Below are 20,304 nucleotides of genomic sequence, written 5' to 3'. Positions count from 1 at the left end.
GAGCAACCTCCAGTCAATCTGATGCTCTCCCCTGTGTTTAATTTAGTGTACACTCTACGTCAGCCTATCTCACGTGCAGCACCAGTATGCTCTGAAGCCTGGAGTGATGCAGGAGGGACACCACCAGCACAGAGCCCCTGGTGCTGCCGGAGGAGGCCCGTGGTGGCCTCTTGGACCACTCATGAGTGTTCACACACTAGCCCCAGCCGTGAACACCAGCGCTGGATGGGGACGGGCCACRGGATTCCCTGTTCGGTAGCTGCTGGCAGACCTGCTCGGCCTGTTGACGTGCAAAATCAAAGACTAGACCCGTGTTTGAAAAGAAAGTCTGTTTAAACTGAAAACAAACAAACAAAAAAGTGTGTCCATCCCCCAGCCTGCACCAGACAGCAGATAACTGCAAAGAGGAGAAGTTGCTGCTCCCAGCAGCAACTGGAGCAGGCCTGGCTCTGCTTGGCAGCTCTGAGCCGTGGGCAGAGCCATGCGCTGGGGGAGCCCTTTCCTGCAGGAATGGCTGTGCCAGGAGACCTGGCTGTTGGCACCAGCCTGCAACAAGAGCTGCTATCRCGAGAGACTGATGGACAGGCCAGGCTACAGATGGGGCAGCCGAAACAGGGGTCTTGGGGTGAATGAACAGCCTTAGTTAGCATTCTGTAAAGCTGGAAGCAAGAACCACAAGGCTGCCAGGAGAGGTTCCTCTGGTCACTTTGGGACAACACTGCCCATAGGCAGAAGTGTAAAAAGAAAAATATTTGTAGCTCTGAAATACAGTGTGCCTGTAGATGAACTCTCCAGGGATCGGAATATTATTAAAGAAACGACAGTAAAAAATCTAATATTGTGTGTTTATTCTAGCTCTGTAGTTCCTCTTGGACTACTGTGCTACGCTGTATTATTGGTGACTCATCAGGTTAGAAGAGCATAAGGACAAAACCGAGGCATAGTTCTGTTTGTATCCAATGTTTGTTATGTGGAAGCCTGTCAAGCTTCAGTCTGTCAAAGTTTAGCCAGGTTGGGTGAGGAGTTGGAAAAAAATAATTGCCTTGATCCATGAGAGGAATGCTTTGCAGTGTCTCCTGTTCTTGGTCTCAGGATGCGTTGTGCCCGTTATGCATGGGGATGGTGAGACTTGGTTGTGGATGCAAGTTCTTTTCCATCTAAAGCCCAGTATTCCTCCCACACAACTTGCCACAGCCTTCCCAGTCTGTTGAGCTGTTGCTTTATTTTGAAAGTAACTTTGCCAATGGAGATGAGCTCTTTTGTGTGGTTCATGCAGCGCATATTACTGTAGACATATTTACCTTTTTTCTACTTTGTCTGCTTGAGACTGGTTCATGCTCTAACTTTTTATTTATGTCCCTACTTGATTAGAGAAAAGGGAATGGGCAGTGGTTCCAGACGTGGCCTAATGCCAGTAGCAGAGTGCCAATTCCAGCCTCTCTAAGGAAACCCAAAAGGACACTGTTATCTCCTGAGCAGAGGTTGTGGTATCGACACCTACTGCATCCAACTGGTCTGTTCTGATTACTGAGAATCCCTTGCACTTCTCTGCTGGCTGGCTCTTCCTAATAAACTTCTGTCCTGTGGCCAGACATCACCTGATCCACTGATTTCCTGTCTCAAAGTGTTTGGTCAGATTAAAAAAAATAATAATCATAATTTTCCTTCAAAAGGTGTTCCTCAGTTAGACGTGGTAGTTAGGTAGGATTTTTACACTGTTTTATGTGCTGTTAGAACAGCCATGGAATAAATGGGACCCTCTTCCTCAGCATTCTGATCAGTCTTGGTCGTGTGTGGTTGGAAACACCAACCAATCTTGGTTTTGGTGTTTCAGGATTGGTGCTTTGTTTTCAAGCACTGCTCTTTCTCCTAAAATGCTGCTGGGGTTGTTTGGGCTGAGAAAGCCATCTTGCAGGCAGCACATGGAAAAGGCTTCTAGTGCATGTGTGGGAACTATTAGGAGCATCCCAGTTGACAGTCAGRTATGTAGGGCTGCATGTATGTCAGTGTGTGGGACAAGAAAAACACATGTCACAGGGTGCCTCTTATCAGCAGTGTGAATAAGGAACATGGAGACATGGAGGGGCTGATGCCAGGAATGGGGCTGCATGAGCATTAGGGCACTGCTGGGAAAGCGGTTCTAGGAAATAAAGTGGYCACCAAGCTGAGAACGCTCTCCAGGAAGAGTGTGCGTGTGACCAAAAGCATCTCAAGTGGAAATGCCTGGAGAGTCGAAAGGTCTCGTAAGGGGAATACGCCACCCTAGGAGAGACTTCCCAATGAGGCTGGCAGAGGTGGGACTGCACCTCGCCTCTGCAGTCTGGCTGCCTTTGGATTTTCCAGAGATTGTTGCCATTTTGGTGCGTATTCCATTTTCTATGGATTCATCTCTGAGGTTATGAATCCAGGTGAAGTGGAACTTAGAGTTCCCATGTACACCTTGCTTACTGTTGGAAGGGAAGGAAGGTCCGTGTTTCTTCTACTCATGTGGACTCTGAGAGGGTCCAAAATTTCAGCCCCTATTTGGAGTATGTGGAACAGAGAAATGGAAATGGCAGTGTGTGCAGCTGAGTTACTCTTCAAATATTTGCAATTTTCCACAGTGAACACAGAGAGACTGGGAGTTTGTTACAGAAAACAATTTGCCTGATTTTTGTATTCAAAGTAATTTGTCCAGTGTAATTACTGGAAGAGTTATCACCCCATGAATCAAATGTGACGTGTTTATGAAGATAGTTCAACAGAAGATGTTGTTTTCCTGCATTCAGCCTAAYTACAGTATTTGTAATGCTGCCCTTTACCTGAAGGCTCGTGTGCACAGACCATACTTTCCTATGCAGCAGGTCTTCTCCTTTTGCATTCCTTGCACAACCCTGGGCAGGGAACAGTGTTACACAGACTGAACTGTGGGCTGGAATGATCCTTTGAGAAGCCACAGTGTTGCCAGTCCCTTTTCAGAAATGGAAGCATGGTTTTGGCAAAACTTAATGCTGTCTCAGGCAAGATATGCCTTTATTTAAGCAGGATTGAGCAAAAAGGCTAAACCAGCTGGTTTCGTTTCTGGTGCTCTCCAGACTGTAAGCAAAGCAGCAGCCAGCCCTGTGTCTGTTTTGCAACACAGCAAACTTGAACCAATTAAATAATGTTCTTTTTTTTTTTCCCCCTTTATGTTCTTTCTCAACCAAAMAGTAAAAATTACTGGGTTTCCAAAATGTACCATCTCATCTGGTGGCTGTGGTGATGTATCCACTGATGTGACRGGGCAGTTTCACAGTTCACGTCCARCTGGGACGGCAGAGCTGCCACGCGGTGCCGACACGGACGTGYGCGGAGCGATGGAAGAGCGCTGCTGATAGGGGATATCATCCCCCTGCTGGGACACTTACCTCAGGATCCCATTAAGCTTCACTGCTGYCCAAAACAGCCTCTTGCTAATGTCCCTGGCAGCTGGTTTGTCTCTAGTCAGCAGAGCCCTTAATGTATATTTAAAGAGCTGTAAAATTGTGTTTTGAGTGAATAATATTTAATATTCTTAGGACAGCTTAGGAAGCTGATCCAACAAAAGTGCAATTTGTGAGAGCTTTTTATTGATTTCAATGAGCTTTGAATAAGACCCTGGAGATACAGCCCAAAATTATTATCTAGAACCTATGGCAGAAAAAGTACAGTAGGCAGGGATTCATTAAATTATCATGTAATGAGTCTCACTTTTCTAAGAATATTTAAAAATACACATGCAGCACCATCCCCAAGATGTTGGCCAATACCTTTCAAGATTTTCTGTCAAAAAACATTTTCCTTGTCTTTCTGTTCCAGCGGTTCACCCAAGACCTCTGTTGACAAAGCACATCCAAGTCCTGATAACAGTCTTGAAGAGGSTGACATACAAATAGAGATGTCCCCAAGAAGCCAAAAGCTCTGCTCTGATCTCATTGCACATCACATATGCTGCAAGTGGCACCGTGTCTGCATCCATAATCCCTCTGGTGTCAACTGAGTTGTAGAATACCTGACTATTTAGTGTGTGTGAAAGGAGAGAAGTATGTAGCCAACAGAAAGCCAAAGCCCTGCTGAAATGGAGAAATGGGAGGGGAAGAGGAAGAAGGGGAGGAATTTTGCTAAATAGAAGAAGGAAAATGACCCAACAGGCATAAGTATGAAATATTTTAGGCATTCTTACAGCCAAGACAGTCACTTTCTCTTCCAAAAAAGAGRTCCCTTTCTCTTCAAATGCAGTTGAGTGTCTTGCTGTGCAGTTCTTCTGTAGCCTCCCTTCAGACTGTGTTTTTTCTTTCTTTTGGGCATCTTTGTAGAACTGAGCTCAGGACTTCCCCTTCTATATGATGAAACTTCTCATCTGAAGAAAATAGAAACGGAGAGTGTGAAGGTAGTTGGACCATGGCCAGCCCTGCACATCAGCATGAACAAGGTATAGCATATGCACGTCTTTATATATATATATATGTATATATGCCAGAGAGCGCCTTTGTCACTTGATATGCAGAAGCTACTGCTTTTTCACTTCCAATTCAAATCAACATGCATCTGCAACCGTCTTGCTTGTTAGTCAGCTCATGCCATCTCCTCATGGGACTCGGGTTTCATTTTTAGATTTAGTATTTCCTTCAACTTTGCCTTTTAAAATTTCACAGCTGCTGCAACAATGTTATGATGTAGTTTTGATTTAGCTGTGAAGAGTTAGTCATGTAGGCAGCCTAGAACTGCAAGAAAAATAACAGCATAATAAATGATTAAGAAATAAGTCACTTTGTTTTTCCRTATGAGGAGTGTGTGTTAATCCATAGACTCCCGCCACCCCCAGTATCTGGCTGGTGTTAGACAAGTGGGCTTTCTGGGAGGCTGCAAAAGAGCCCTGCACCACTGCCTATGCCAGCAGCGTGATAGACAGGGGTTTGTTGGCTCCTTTTGTSCATGAGAGCCCAAACTCTGTGTGTCTGTGATATGGGGGTGCTTTGAGCTGGCTTTGGGTGGAAGCTTGGACCTCTGATTCACAGCAAGCCCTCTGTGATCAGTCCTGAGTTGAAGACAGTGAAATTGGTGAGAGCTTTTCAGGTAGCTTCAGGTGAGGGGTCTGGGCCCCCACGGAACGTGYATACCTGTTAAAAAGAAGGTGTTTGGAGAGATTTTTGTCAATTCACGGGAGAACCTGAACCAGTTATATTGCTTAGCCTTGGTTTCACAGACTGGGTTTTATTGTTGATGTTATTTCAACACAGCATTGGGAAAATTGAGGGTGCAAAAGGCGTGGAAAGTACAGCCACAAGAGGGCTGTGGAAACAAGGAGGGACTCATATCTGGAACAAGGGACAACATATCTATATAGCATAATCTCTTTTTTTTTCTAGGCAGGAGTATCCAGGAGAAGCTAAAGATTGCCAGGTGCTTCCAACAAGCAATGAAATCTTGATAGGTTTTGTTCAGAATTCTAGATAACTGAAGTCAGTGTCATGTGGAAGCTATAATGTTCCCATATTGCTCAATAAGCCTAGGACCCTTATCAAGCTATATTTTCCATAATGCACTGGAWTTTTTCCCTCATAAAGAGAAGTTGTTGAAAGAATAGCATTTATGGTGTGCCACGGGGTGTTGGTGGAGAGCAGCTACGGACAAGAGTCCATCCTGGCGAATGCAGCTATGAGGGGATGACATGCATGCCCATGAGGCAATGTTTTGAGACTTCTGAATCAACACATCAAGGTGAAATATTTTAGCTTTTTTACCTAAATCTATTTGGTTATCAGTTGTAAGGAGCTGACGTTTTCTCTGATCAGTTGATCTAAGTGGCTAAAAAAACTAAAAAACAGACAAATAAGGATGAGATAAAAATAAACATATCCATGGGCACTTGTCCAGCTCCTTTGTTAGAAATACTCTGTCAGGAAGTAAGTGCATTTTTAATAGGGAAAATTAGTTTAGCATTGATACAGTTTGCCAAAGGAAAAATCTCTATCACTTGGATTCATCCAATGGATATTTATGCCTTATGAGAGGAATATGGATRCCCTGTGTCTTAACATCAACTGCAAGCATTCATTAGGTGCAAAATCCAAAACGTACTTTGAAGGACATTTCTACACAGGTTATTGGCAGCTCAGTTTAATATAGATAAAGGRTTAAAATATGGACTCAGATATGGACTCTAGATGACCTCTGCTGACCACAGTACAAGGGTAAGTGGATAAGGTAATCTGGGCTGTGCTGTGTGARAGATCCAAGCAGGTGAGCTGAATGGTGCCCTTGTAATCTCAAAATGAATGCATTTATATGTTTATTTGCTTTAATGAAAGCTTGAAATATTTTGGCTGTATATTCCACTGTACTGCCCATGTGGTCGTAGTAGAATCGCTGTGACTTCTGCTTGGTTAAGTCTGACTTCTGATCTTTTCTACTTTTTTTTTTTCTTTTCTGAAAATCTATGAAGAGAAAACTCAGCTCTTCTATACCTAATGATTTACTTTGGCTTTTCCTAACAACTCTACGATTTTATTCACAGTCAGATGGAGTGTTATGTAAGAACTAAGTAGCAGAACCCRGTACCCCAGCAAGTCAGTGTCTTCCAGTGACAGAAGGAGTTTTTTTGGGGTTCCTTTTGTGTGTGTGKGGTGGGGGAGAGGGTGGAAAGGGGATGCTGGCCTGTCTAATACAGCCTGTGTCTGCTGTGCCGAGATTTCTAACAAGTCAAAAGTTTTGCTGCTGGAGAAGTTTTACACAGAGCACCAGGAGCTGCTAAGCTTCTGCTTCTGGCATCAGCAAAAGGCAAAGCTAGGGGCACTGAGTGTCTTAWGAAACCCTTTTCCTGGCAGCCTGGGAAGGTTTGGCTTTAGCCGATAGGCAGCAATCCCACGAAGARCAGTTGCCATGTAGGGGAACGGAGAGGAGGGCAGTCCCTCAGAGTTTAAGGTTGTCATGCTGAGCCACTTAAAAATTATATGCACTTCGGGAAGACGCCAGGTGTCACCAGCAGAAATTGCATGGACAATCAAGCCCTCAGGTACAACCTGTGTTTTGTGGGGACCAGCAAGTCATTTGGAGGTTCTTCCAGCCCCATGCTCATGGTTTGCTCCCTAGGGCCTAGTGAAGTACGTACACAGAGCTTGTAAAATGAAGGCAAACAAACCTCAAGTCATTGAACTTTGAGCTGCCCCCGCAGTTGCTTGGGCAGATGGTTCCTGCAATGAGAGGAACGTCCTAAATCTGGGCTGGAACACCGCTGAGCGTTGCCAGGCTAGGCAGGACCGTAGAGCCTTGAACTCTGAACAGCGCCTTGCGCTACAAGCGCAGCCTTAGAGCTGCTTTGGTCTTGGTACTTAGCCAGGTGCCGGTAGCTGTCACTGCTCCTACCTAACGGCAAGGGGGGTTAAGGAGCAGTCGGTGTGCTCAGCTTCTGGCGAGAAATGAAACCGAATGCAGCGACAGAAAACACTGTCCTTGATTTTTTTTTCCACTAAATGCTGTTAATTCTCTTTGCTTTCCTCCAAAATATTTGCTTAAACAAAACCGGAGAAACAGTTGTGAAGCTGCCTCTGTTCCTTTATTTCTGAGAACATAGAAATCGTTTCCACATCTATTGTGGAGTCTTGACTTTCATTTGCTCTCTTTCTGCTGCTAATTATTTTTTTTTCCAAGCAGTGTGCTTTGGGGATGGAATTTGTCAGACTTAATAATCAGCCCATAGCAGAATTAACAAGAAATTGAGCATATTAGATTCAGCAGTTAATTAATTTGATTGTCTGCTACAGCTAACTCCATCTCATGGGGATGATGAATGGATGTGTCCAGTCTCTTTTGCAGAACTGTTTGGTACAGTGGACATGTCTGTCCACCTAGGGAGTGATAAAAGTAAATTTCAATGTGTGTGTCATTCCCTTTGGTGCCAGCAGACTTTTTACCCTCCAGGAGAGAGAAGCTGAGGTGTTGTAACTGTGAATGTTTTCAATTTTCTTTCTTGCAAAAGCCTTTCCTCAGAAAAATGTTCTCCTATCCCTCCCCCCCACCGTTCCTACAGCCTTTTTCTGTCATGCTCAAAGTCATTTTTTATGGACAAAGGGGAAGCCTGCCGTAAGTATGTATGTTTATGTATGTATGTATGTGGATACATATATATACATATGATAAAAATATCTAATGCAAAGAATGTATTCTTAGTGTAACTGAAATCTTCRGAGTCTAATTGTTGTTAGTCCAGCCCTAATTATTACAGCAAAAGAAAGGCCAGTAGTGCAGTTGAAGTTGTTATACCCACATGCAGTGTCTACCTCTTCTCCTGGCATTGTGCCTCCCCTTTCCCTGGGCCCTGAGCTTGATAGTTTCACTCTGGTGAGGGGCTGCAGGGGTGCTGCACTGCGGGGTCTGCCCCTGGGGTCCTGTGCCAGGGGACATACAGTGTTGGTGGTTTCTTCTTTCTCATTTTAGGAGCCATTTGGAGACCATAAGTTGGCTAACATGCTGTAACACCTTGCTTTGTCTTCACTGACCATTGGCTTCATCTTGCATCCCAATCTACTGTGTACAGTGGCTTTTAACGTATGTTGGGTACCCTATCTTTGTTGCTATAGCACTGAGTTTGTACCACTAAGCCTGCTTTTGTCCAGCTCCAGGTTTGCATTTCCTCAGCTGACTACAGGTGAGCTTTGCAGGCAGGGGTCTCCAGTGGCAGCTCCTTCACCCATCACACGCTGCCCACACTTTTCCACCTTGTGTCCAAGGTCTTCCCTTCGGCTGCTCTTGCTCTACGTCGCGTCATCATGCTCCACTCATAAATATCCCTTTCTGCATAGAATAACTGCTTGTTCCTGCTGTCTATATAAAACTATGGTTGTATCGTACAAAGATAAAACAAATTAGCTATAGACATCTGGTCAATTAGGAAAATTGCTGTTACAGCTAAACCAAGTAGAAYAGAGCTACCAGCAGGTCAGGAAGAGTTCAGACAGAGCAAGCCAGCCAAGCCTCAGTCCTGTGGCCTTGCAAGCTCAGTATGAAGGGTGAATGTAGGGAGGAAGGGGCCTAGCTCTCCTCAGTGGTGGCCGCTGACAGGACAAGGGGCAACGGACACAAGTTGAAACCCAGGCAGTTCCATCTGCATGTGAGGAAGAACTTCTTTCCTGTGAGGGTGCCAGAGCCCTGGCACAGGCTGCCCAGAGAGGTTGTGGAGTCTCCTTCTCTGGAGATCTTCCAAACCTGCCTGGATGCCGCCCTGTGCCCTGTGCTCTGGGTGTCCCTGCTGGAGCAGGGGGGTTGGACTGGATGAGCTCTAGAGGTCCCTTCCAACCTCAGCCATTCTGGGATTCTGTGATTATTTAATACTGTACATACCTGTCAGTGATTCTTGTTTCAGTAAATGTAATTAAAATTAAAAGAAATGTTTGGGAAGGGATAAGCAAACATAAGACCTCCATTATAAAAGAAAAAAAGCATGTAGTTACATCTATACGTATACATACACATGTATACATATATTTATATATAAGCTTGTTCAACACATTTCTATCAAACCCTTTAAATGCTTCCAGCAATTCCCCAGTGCTTTCTCCCTTCAGAAAAATATACTCTTTGTCAATGATGAAAGCAATGCAAACACATTMCCATTAAGTTACACCAACAGAACTGGAGATAGAAGATGTGAGTGTTATCAGGTATCTTCAATCAATACTGACTTTTTTTTTCCTCATTTTTAAACCTTTTAGGTTGAGTTCAGATTGCAACTGTAAGCAAGAAGTTTTTCTTTCAGAAGCAAGTTTGATTCCCACACATTCATTTAAATCCATTGTCTCATTTTTTTTTCTTTTCTCAGAATTATGTAACAAGCCATGATAAAATCAGAAGTTATATCAGCACGGTCATATATAGTCTTCTAATGACTTCCACACTGAATATTCTTAGTTTATAAGTGAAAATAAAGTTTTGATTACTGCCAACCTGATACAATATGTGAATACCAACCTGCTATCTTTGTGCTTCATTTGTCATTGCAAGCAGTGGCGATTCTGGAAACGTAAGCTGCAGATACATTTGTTATAAGGCAAAATAAAGTAGAGTTCGGCTTTCTTTTTTGCAGCTGTAGTATACACAGACTCCATAATGCAGACAATTTTAGGATTTTTGATTTTCWTGTAATCTAGAGAAATGAGCCATAGAATATACACTGTGTGGTTTTTTTTTTTTCTGAAATGCTATTTTTCCCTTTGCCTTCTTGTTGATGACTACATAAGTGAAACCGAGGGCTGATCGGGGTTATATGTGAAGGCTAGTGGCATTAAAGAGCAAGAGGAACTTCTACAGATGCTCAGAAATGCTAATAGTCTGAAATAAGGAGAGGCTGCTTTGTTTTCTGTATTAAGTTGCATCGTGGAGGTTCATTTGCAGTCTGAATCTTCGGTGCCACCGCAAGCACATGTGTAATAGTTGGAGCTAATTAGCTCTTTGAGATGAGAACTCAGGATGGGGCTGGTCATCCGACCACAGCTTTCTGTGCTGTTCATGCGTGGTCACCCCGCAGAGCTGCTGCTGCTCCTGGAGGGGTGCAAGACAAGCAAATGCCACTTGCTTGGAGGTAGAAATCCTTRTGGTGTGGCCCAAACAAGGGCTGAAGGAGAAGTGAAGCCCCAAGGAGTGGTTTCCAAGAGGCCGTAACCTCCAGAGCAGCAGCATTTTTCCCTTTTTGGGCAGGTTGGGTGAGTGTTGGTGTTAGGATCCCTCAAGTTATGAGAGTCTCAGCTTGTGAGACCTCGGGCTGTGCAATTGCAGTTAGGCAGTGCCATCTGTTATAATCCTATAAAATCTGCTAGGAGGTTTAGGCCTTTTGGGGTCTCCCAAATACAGGGCAGCCCTGAAGACTGTTTTGAGAATGCCCTTGATCAATGCAGAGAAACTGGGCAGGGGAGGAAGAACACAAAAAGTGAAAAATATCCATGCAAATACTTGATACCAAGTGGATGGGACTTTTTGGGGGGAGGTTTTGAAGTTATGAAACATGTTTATTGTCATAAACAAGAAKTAGTGGTCGTCATTTAGCTGATAAAATGCAGTGACTTAAACTGGCTTGACTGAAATGATATTTAATTAGTATGCAGTGATAAAATGAAGTTAGGATTTTACATGGCCTTTAAAATGTCAATGTTTAGTGCATTGGTTATTCTGCTGTTAGAAATCAATACAATCAAAAGTTGCCAAGAAGAGCAGTCCTTTGAAGTATGTAGTAGCTAATATGACTGTTGGTCAAGGAAAAAATATGCTTTCTTTAGACTTAATTTTGTCCTTTTGATTATTTCTACTTCTTAGCTTCATGACTACCCCGGAAGAGCCACCTACAGCAAATGAATATTTCAATTTCTTTTTCAGATGCTTGCCAGGATTGCGGTTATATCCAAGACTGAATAGATGGCTACAGTTCCATAAGTTGCTGCAGCCACAAGCTGTCACTTCTCATTTTATGTTTTTTCCTTTTCTCCCTTAGGAGGAAAGTAAAGAGAATGAAATGTCTAGAAATATCTTCCATTAAAAACGTAAATACAGCTTAGTAAATAGGCATGTAAGAATTATTGGAGATTTCACAGAGGAAGAAAAAACCTCAAGATGGGTATTCCTGTAGCAGACAGTTGTTCACAATCATACCTGGAAGCTATTGCATTTTGGATGCAGAAGTCTGCTAGACCAACTTTGCTTACACATGAAAAATACCTTGCCATCTCCACAGAGTTCTGCAGAGGTCGAGCTGTTCTACCCCAGTGTCCACAAAATGGGGTCCTCAGGCAACATAACTACAGTCGTGGTTTTCCCCACTCGCAGGAAGTGTCCCCAGAAGAGGTGACCTTCCCTTTAGTCTGCGATTATTCTTGGATCTGAGAGAAGAGTCAGTAAGATTTTAGTTACTGTCAGCCAATGAAATGCCATAGGGGAGGGCAGAAGGAAGGATAAAGAGGACAAATTTTCAATTAAGGGCTAATCAGATGGTAATTTGGGGACTATAAATGGGCCAATCCTGTCTTGAGATGATTTGGCAGAGGTGAGCCCCAGGGGGATGCCAGGCCTGGGCTGCTGGTGCTGTAGCTGTATGAAGATCAGTGCRAAGCACGGTGAAATCTGGGTGATGATATTGTATGTTGGTGCTGTGCAGGATAGATTCAGATGTAATTTGGGTCTAATTTTGAGAATGGAAAAGCTTGCAATGACTACTATGCCATTGGCCAGTTCCTCTTGAAAAATATATCGCAGCCTGATTGCTTAAGAATCTTCCTTTACAAACCTGCATACCCTCTTTCTTTATACATTAATATTACATTGATCTTCTCTTTTCTCCTTTGTTTCTGTCTGTCTTGGAAGTTTATTCCTTCTGGCATTTCTGCTGGTTCTTGTTTGTTCAAAACACAAAAATCTTTAGGTCGTGTTTGAACAGATCACTAAACTAGCTGTCCTGAGCGTTCASATTTGTGATCCAGAACACTGAATAGTTAAGGGGGTTGTATCAGGCGGAAGCAGCAGCAACAGATGCATTTAAACTCCCTGATTTTTTTTTTCTTTGTGATGGAGATGTCAGCTTGGCTTGTAATTGTGTGAGAATGCCTTCAAATCTCTCTGTCAGTGGCTAAATTTGTAAGGCCCCTTAACGTTCCTAGGGTCGCATAAAAAAGCATCATCTACTGTAGTTGAGCCTTGCAAACCTTTCCTGCCTTTGCCTGCTATCTGCCATATCATATTTTGAGGAATGTTTTACTTCCTTGGTGTAATCTTAGGCTTGAGCAACCATTTCAGGGCCTGGCTCTTTTTCGTTTTCTTTTTTTCGTCTTTTTTTTTTTTTTTTGGGGGGGGTGTGTGTGTTTCAAAGCACTGTATATTTTTTTTCTTGATCATCGTGTCAATTCATTAAATCTTTAAAAAAAAAACTTGTTGATATATCTGTCAGGCAACGAACATTGAAGCTGTACCCAGTGTTGTTGATCTGGGTTGCTACTAGTAAAAATTGGACCTAAACATTTTAACTTATTTTTCTAATATGTGTCTCTGTGCTTCTCTTTAAATATAGGGTGAAGAGAAGAAAGTGTCTGAAAAGACTCTTCATGCCCCCGTGTCACCTTCCTCTGTACCTGATCATATGAAATGTAACATCCTTAAAGCTCAAGTAGAAGCTGCTTTTAGAGTGGGTACCCAGGTAATCTGTGTTTGATATTTCCCCTTTTTATTTTTGGCATGGGTTATGCTAATTTTCCAAAATATTGTTTCTACGGAAGAACATTATTTTATCTTGAATACCCACATCAATGTGGCTTTATTGACTTCTCTACAGTGTCTTCARGTAAATCACTATGTTTGATATAAAGGAAATAAGAATTTTTTCCTGACTGCTGTGATTAGTAAGGATTAGTAAGAGTAAGAGAAGCTGAGAAAAGAGAAGGCAAATCTCCAGGTTTCAATTCTACCTCTCTGCAGCTTTTTTTACTTTGTAGCCCAGAAAGAGTAACCTCTGTGAGACTACGCACCGCTCATGGCAACATTGGCCAAAGATGCTCTAAAGATAAAGGTTATAATTGGATTAATAGAAATTATTTAGGAAATTACTTTAGGTGTATCTGAATGTAAAATATTAGTTTGCATATTGCTTTCCTATTTGTTTAGGTGATTTTAACTGAATTTCATGTTTCTATTTTCACTGCTATATCAGTTTTTACAGTGGCAATATCATGTTTCCAAAACACCACAACTCTTAAGATAATGTCATGCAACTGAAAGCTGTGGGCAGCTGGCAGGACTGTAATAGGGTACTTTTCCAGTCAAAGGTAAATCTAAGTAAAACCTACAATACATGATTCTTCTTAAGAATAATTGGTAGAAGAAGGCTAAGGCCATTTGTGGCAAAAGCAGAGACAAACAGAATGCTTTAGGAACAAAAGCAGAGACAGAAAKTGTGATAGGACTCTCATCCCAAGCTCCTGCGGTATCCCTGTGTATACTGTTTTCTTTGAATACAGATCATTTTGGTGTTTACATTGCTTTGTTTCTTTTCACTGTAACATGTTAGGTCAAGTTGCCCTCAAAATAACTTTGTTAATAATCATGTTTGTGTATTTGTTGTTTCCTGGCAGATCTTTCATCTGAGAACTAGATTGCGTCTGGTCTAGCTAGACCTAAGGAAATAGCAAACTGTGGTTATTCAAACTGCTCTAGATTTCAAGAACAGAAACCATAAATTTGGCAACGTGTAGGGGAAGGAGGTTGGGTTTTTCTTTTACTTTTTGCTTAGAGCAGTTCTCTCACCTCTCTCTCTGAATCCTGTGTTATATCAACTGTTTTCTMTGCAGCATATTTCTTGTTTGCTTGTCCTTGGGTTTGCCCTTTCTTTTTCCCATGCGTCTCTTTTACGGGATGTCAYGGTATATTTCTCACGTTTGCATTTCCCCTTGAATATATTTAATGATCTGATTTGACTGGATGGTTAGAGACTTGGAAGCAGAGTGTGCCTCTGCATTCCTAGTGCAGTATTACTGTGTCAAGACAGGAGATGTGCTAAACATATGCAGCCCTCAATTCACCTGCCCTTACTYTCCACCCTGAGGCGTTCTAAAGGAGAGCATCCCGAGTTGCTTTTCATGCATGCCATAATTGTATCCTTTTGCTGCTGCCCTCTTGTAGACGGGGTTCGGAACAAGCTGAGCATCCCTTGTTTGTCTTTCTACCTGCATTGTTTGGCCCGAGGCTTTAGCAGTCAGTTTGTATTAGGTACGTGTCCATAGCCTTGGTCCCAACAAGAAGGATCTTAAGGTTATATTGGGAAGGAGAGGAAGGCAGGCTGTTGCGAATTCACATACTGTGGAAAAATCATTGCATAAGCTTCAGTTTGAAATCCCTGAAGCTTTCAGTGCTAAAAAAGTATGCTGCGAAAGTGACAGCAGAATGTTAGGATGTCACCTTAGTCTTGCAAATCCTTCACTTCCTTCCTTTGGCACAAAACATGTTGGTACAATTGGGARGAGTCTTCTGCACTTTTGCTCCTCTCCTGTTGAGCGTGGATGATTATCCTTCCCAGATACACTGCAAAGTAGGCAGGCAGGAAGGAGGTAATGGTCAGCTGTGACAGTAAGAAGCTGTGGCTAGGTGAGGGCTAGGAAGGGTAAGCAAAAGATCTGTGGGAAAAGAATGAGGAGAAACGCTCCACCTGTCACCTCAGAACTGGCGCAGAGGCTGCAGAAGAGCTGGTTCTGTCCTTTTGTCCCTCATCTCTTTGAAAAACTAGCACAAAGCGGGTAGCTAAACTACCTGTGGCATCTCCCAGCATGTGTGGTCTAGCCTAACCTATGCTATAAGAAATACTATAGGCATCTTCACTGTGTGGTTAGGTGTAAAAACATGAGAAAAATATTGATGCACCATAGAATCAGATCCAAAATTAACAAACTGTTGCTTGAGATATTTGTAACAGCTCCCTCATCTAAGCAGAGGGAATATTTTCAATACCATATGCTACTAACATCAGGATGTGACAAGTTTATAATGGCACCTCCTGTATTTAGGAAGACCAGAAACTATTCCTTACTGATTCTCAGAATGGAGCACATGTTTGCGAGTAGAGAAAGGAACAAAACAAAAACATGGACAGGAAATTTTCTGTTATAACCATTAGTCATCAATAGGAGAAAGACCTTTTTGATGGTGTTCATGGCCACGGACGCCGCAGGTAAGAAATGTGAGAGACCCACGGGCAGCCATGGGGATCTTTGCRATGGTTTGTGCTGGGCATATCTATATCTGCACTGGGTGTATCTATATCTGCCCTATGGTATGTGKGGTTGTAAACCAGCAGTTATTTCACACAGTGCCAACAGGGATCTGTCACCTAGCTGACAGACTGAATATCACAGTTCCCACATAATTAAACACCAGGGGAGGGCCTCGTGCTGGCATCAACTGACATCTTTTATTTTCTTTAATATTTTTTATTCCTCATCAGAATCTCCATTTGGGGAGGGGGGGGGCAGGGGGAAGAGCATAAAGCAGTGATGAAGAGCAGCCAGATCACAAAAGACCTGCTCTCCTTGGTGTTTAGGCTCCCTCGACAGCTGGCGAGTCAGTGCCCATAGGCTGGGATTGATCGGAGGTCTCTGGATCACAAAGAGACCTTTTTGTCCAACAGTTTATGGCCCAACTGATGGGAAAAAAGACATGAGCAAGTTTCAGTCCCTATTTATATCCTGTGGCTCTGGGCAAACCGTAATGTCTTTAGAATTAAATGCTAGCTCATAAGCAAATGTCTCAGCAGGGCTTTTTCTCTTGGCTGGGAGGGTGCAGTTGTGTCCTGGTAGTTCTTTTCCTAGTTGGGTTCTCAAGGGTTATCAACCCATGGGTTATCAAGGCTTTCTAAATCCTTGGGCTGATCTGCTGCAAGTCTGTCYGGTTACAAGAGAAGAGGAAGAGACCTTTCCTCTCAAAGATTTCTACCACAGCAAAATTTTGATGCTTGAATTGTGTGTTTTGTTTTGCTTTATTTTTAGTTTTTTGCATCTGTCTCTGGAGGAAAGGAAAAGCCTAGTTCGTTTTTAAGATACATTTTTGCAAAGCAGTTAGTGGAAGTCAAACATAAAGATGATATTACCTCTTTCCCCAATGAGCTTTTGACCAAATTTGGTGCACTGTGGGTTCTTCGTCAGAGAGAAAAAATATGGGGAAAAAATATATATGTGGAAGAATGGGGAATCATTTGGAGAGTGCATGCAAAATCCCATTCCTCTTTGCTTTGCAAGAGGTGGGTTCCTTGTTTACTGCTCCAGGCAGCCTCTCCCGTCTCAGAAACTGCAGAAGCTGAGAAGCCTTCAAGCTTCCTTTCTGGCACTTGTAGGGTTGCTTTTTTTTCTTTTTTTTCYCTCCCTCTCCTGAATTTCCTCTGGTGTTTTCWTCTCCTCATCCTCAGCTCTACCAGACAATGCCCTACTCTCTGCTTCTGTTTTATCAACCCCAAGGGAAACTCCTGGCTGACAAGGGGTGTCTTCTACTTAGCCAGGTTTCTGTCCTGGGACAATTGATTCTGCTGCCTTCCCTCTCACCAAACAAAGGGACATTTACACTGAACAAAGGGACAGTCACTCCTGCAGTCCCTTTCACACACTGATGTTCTTCCCAAGCTTATACACATGTAAATTTTTAGGGCAGTACTGATAGCCATCTCTCTTTTTCCTCCCTGTCCTAAAAACAGGTGATGGGGAGGATGTAATTTCGCTTTAAAGTTTTGCAGGTATGCAATGCAGGATTCATATTTCGTGCAGATAGCTGGTAGAAAAGCTGAACAAGACAGATGGTTCCCAGTGCTACTCCTTCCTAGATGAATTCCTGATGGTGCTTTGCCTTTCTTGTTGTGCTGTCCCTTCAAGGAGGGATTCGACTGCAAGAACTTGTCAGCTTCAAAGTCTGTGTGATTTTTTTTCATATATTTCTAGGAAAAAAATACACTGTCTTTATATGAGATGGGTCTTTGGTGCTTTACTCACTTAAGAGGATCTGGATTCAAACCCTAATTAGATCATAAATGAAAACAGAGTAGGTGTAGAGAAGGCATTTGAGCATTGAGAATCTCATGCTGTCTTTCTCCTAATAGGATTTAAATCCATCTCCATCCCTTGGGGAGTTCTTAGCTTTCACTAGATGATGTCTTAGGTAGCTTGAATGATCAGCGTGGCTGACATTTCAACCTGTCTCCTTTGGGAATTACATTTGGCTGCTGCTTCTTCCCTCCCTCCCCTCGTCCATCCCTATTCACAGCATAAAGTGACTGCCCAGCGTGACTGCCTCGGTGCCCAAGTGGAATAAACAGCGCGGAGTGTAACAGGTCCGGGCCGAGGTGTGCAGGCCGTGGGGGAGGCCGGCACTGCTCCCTTGTCTCGTTGCCTTGCCAAAGCCATTATTTAAGCCCTTAAAGCCTCCTCTTAGATGAGCACCAACCTCCCTGGAGCACTGGAGGCGAAGGAGGCCGCGGCAGTCGTCAGGGTGCTCTCACCATGCCCGCCAGCGAGCGGGACATCGTGTCRCTCCTAACTCTTCCTGACAACTGAGTTTAAAAGTGCCTCTGCTTCCAGTTCTCTAATGGGAAGCAGCTTGGCTCAACCTTAAAAGTGAGGCTGTGGGAAATAAAGGGTGTTGGAGGTATAAAGGCTCGAGATCTGGAATGTGTGTGGGCCAGGATGATCAATAGATGATACACGGCAGCTCGTTATGAGTGTGTCAGCAGTGATACCTCAAAGGCAGGGAAGGAGCTGAGGAAACGAGATGACAGCTTCGCTGACATGAAGAAGGTGATGGAGGATTTAGGTAAACAGAAAGTGGGAAAAGGGAAGTCTTTCATTTTTTTCTTGGGACACGAGAGGCGAATTTGCCCGAGGTGTCACAAGACGGTGACAACTCGTTGCTGATGTGTCAGGAGTGTCTCCTAGCTGACGTGTGTGTTACTGCTAGTGTGCCATAACACGCATGTTGTTAATAACAGTGATGTCTAGCAGTCCTGTCATAGTGCAGGATCACCACCGTGCTAGTCCCTGTTCAGGAGGAGAAAAACAGAGTTTGTCCCCATGAGACCCAGCCATTACACCTTTCTGCCTGAAAAGGGTGTATTTGAGGTGTTCGACTGCTAGGGTAGGCTTGCCTTGGCAGGGTTTTTTCCCAGGGGTGTGTTGCTTAGCCTGTATTATTTACTGAGATCAGCCAGCAATCACATGGCTGAAGAATGACAGAAATGTTGGTGAACTGCTGAAAAATCTGGTATGCTATAGGCCTCCCTAGCAGCATTGCAGAGCAAGGGAGACCAAGAAGGAGTATTCCCTGGATCAGTGCAATGAAAGCCATTGGTTCTTTATCTTTGAAAACCACCAAAAGTAAAAGTTCTGTTGCTTCTCCTGCTTTCTGTAACTGGAAACTTTGAAAAATAGTTAAAATAAGAGAGATTGTGACAGACTTTGTGCCCATATTCTTTCTTTAGACGGGAATCTGACCCTCCCCTTCACTGCAGTGATCAGATTCTTCATGAAGTCCTTTTTTTCTGATTCAGGATATTCTTACTGTGGATCAGGTGGGATAAGAGCAGCATTGATGTCTCTTGCGATGAAGGAGAGGAGCAGAGTGCAATAGCTCTTGGAGATGCTTTCTTGAGATTTGGAGAGCGCAGCCTGTGCTGCACAGTAGCTTGTCAGAGACTCGCTAGCACAATGTCCAAATCCTCCATCTGAGGAGAAGCAAATACACCCTGAGGGCTGTGGCCGAATGTAGGTGATCTTCTTGTGTTCCCTCACCTGGTAGGACCAGGAATGCAACCAATCCCCATTTAGAGGTCCTGTTCCCATCATCCTGGGGACAGCTTTTCCTTCAGATGAAAATAGAGAGAGAAAATACAGCCCTTGTGGGACTGAATTTTTATGTGGAACTACTCCCATGGGCCAGAAAGCACTCCCACCTCTACTGCAAAGGTCAGCAGAAATCTGACGTGATGGCCCCAGAACATGTCCCATCCCCTCTCTAAGAATCGAAAGGATCTGGAGAGGGGCATGTATTTCACCAATCCGTCAGTGTCAGACTAGCAAGCCAGTAGGCAGATTGCTTGGGCARCTGTGGTCAAAATTCTCTAGTAAAAAAGCCATGTTTTACCTTTGTTTATAACACTGTTTAGAAAGAGAATTGCATTAAAAATAGAGTATTCATGTTTTCGTTGTTGTTCTGGAAAGGAGAATGGTATTAGATGGATGGACTATGTGGATGAAAACCTTTGTTTTGTTTGTTGTGCATCCTGGTATCCAGAGCAGCTAGCTTGTGTCACTTTAGGTGATTATTAAATGAATCTGATTCTCTATAAATAAAATTTCCAGGTCCACCTTGCCCTCAAGCCCCTTCCTCTCATAGCAGTAAAGGAAGGGAAAAGAAAGAATATACTTTAGTTAGGGAAATCTGAGTAGTTCAATGTTGCTTCGTCTGTCCTTCTTACATACCCCAGTGTTTTACAGGCAATAGGGCTGTGTGGGGCGGTGGATCCTCAGTCTGGTGCTCCATATATGTTCCCCACCAGGTATCCTGTGCCACCCTTGACCAAATGCTCTCTTTGGGTTGATGGAGGACATCCACCAGTGGGGACCCAGATCCTCACCTTACCGCATACATTTATTTTTGTGTCTTTAATAGACTCAGACCATCTAGATATTGTGCTGTTAGAGTAAGCATGGACTGGATACAAGAGCAACTTTTTTTCACAGTATAGATCTGTTCTTTTCGATAAGGATTAAGAAGTCTGTGTGTGGCTAGTGAGTGTAATTTAGTGAATTA

At 43.4% G+C, this 20,304-nt stretch overlaps 1 protein-coding gene across 1 annotated transcript in view; it reads left to right on the top strand.

Moving 5' to 3' along the window:
- Window positions 1–20,304, top strand: part of EPB41L4B (erythrocyte membrane protein band 4.1 like 4B) — a 159,717-nt gene that overhangs the window by 93,105 nt on the left and 46,308 nt on the right. The window contains exons 17-18 of the mRNA XM_026041859.1: window positions 4,314–4,429; window positions 13,043–13,168. Coding sequence (XP_025897644.1) covers window positions 4,314–4,429; window positions 13,043–13,168 — 242 coding nt within the window. The remainder of the gene's footprint in view (window positions 1–4,313; window positions 4,430–13,042; window positions 13,169–20,304) is intronic.

This window comes from Nothoprocta perdicaria, unplaced genomic scaffold (genome assembly GCF_003342845.1).
Source record: "Nothoprocta perdicaria isolate Ctin4 unplaced genomic scaffold, notPer1 scaffold_297, whole genome shotgun sequence".
Classification (NCBI taxonomy): domain Eukaryota; kingdom Metazoa; phylum Chordata; class Aves; order Tinamiformes; family Tinamidae; genus Nothoprocta; species Nothoprocta perdicaria.
The sequence above is the reverse complement of the archived record's forward strand: the minus strand, read 5'-3'. Positions and strand labels throughout refer to the sequence as shown.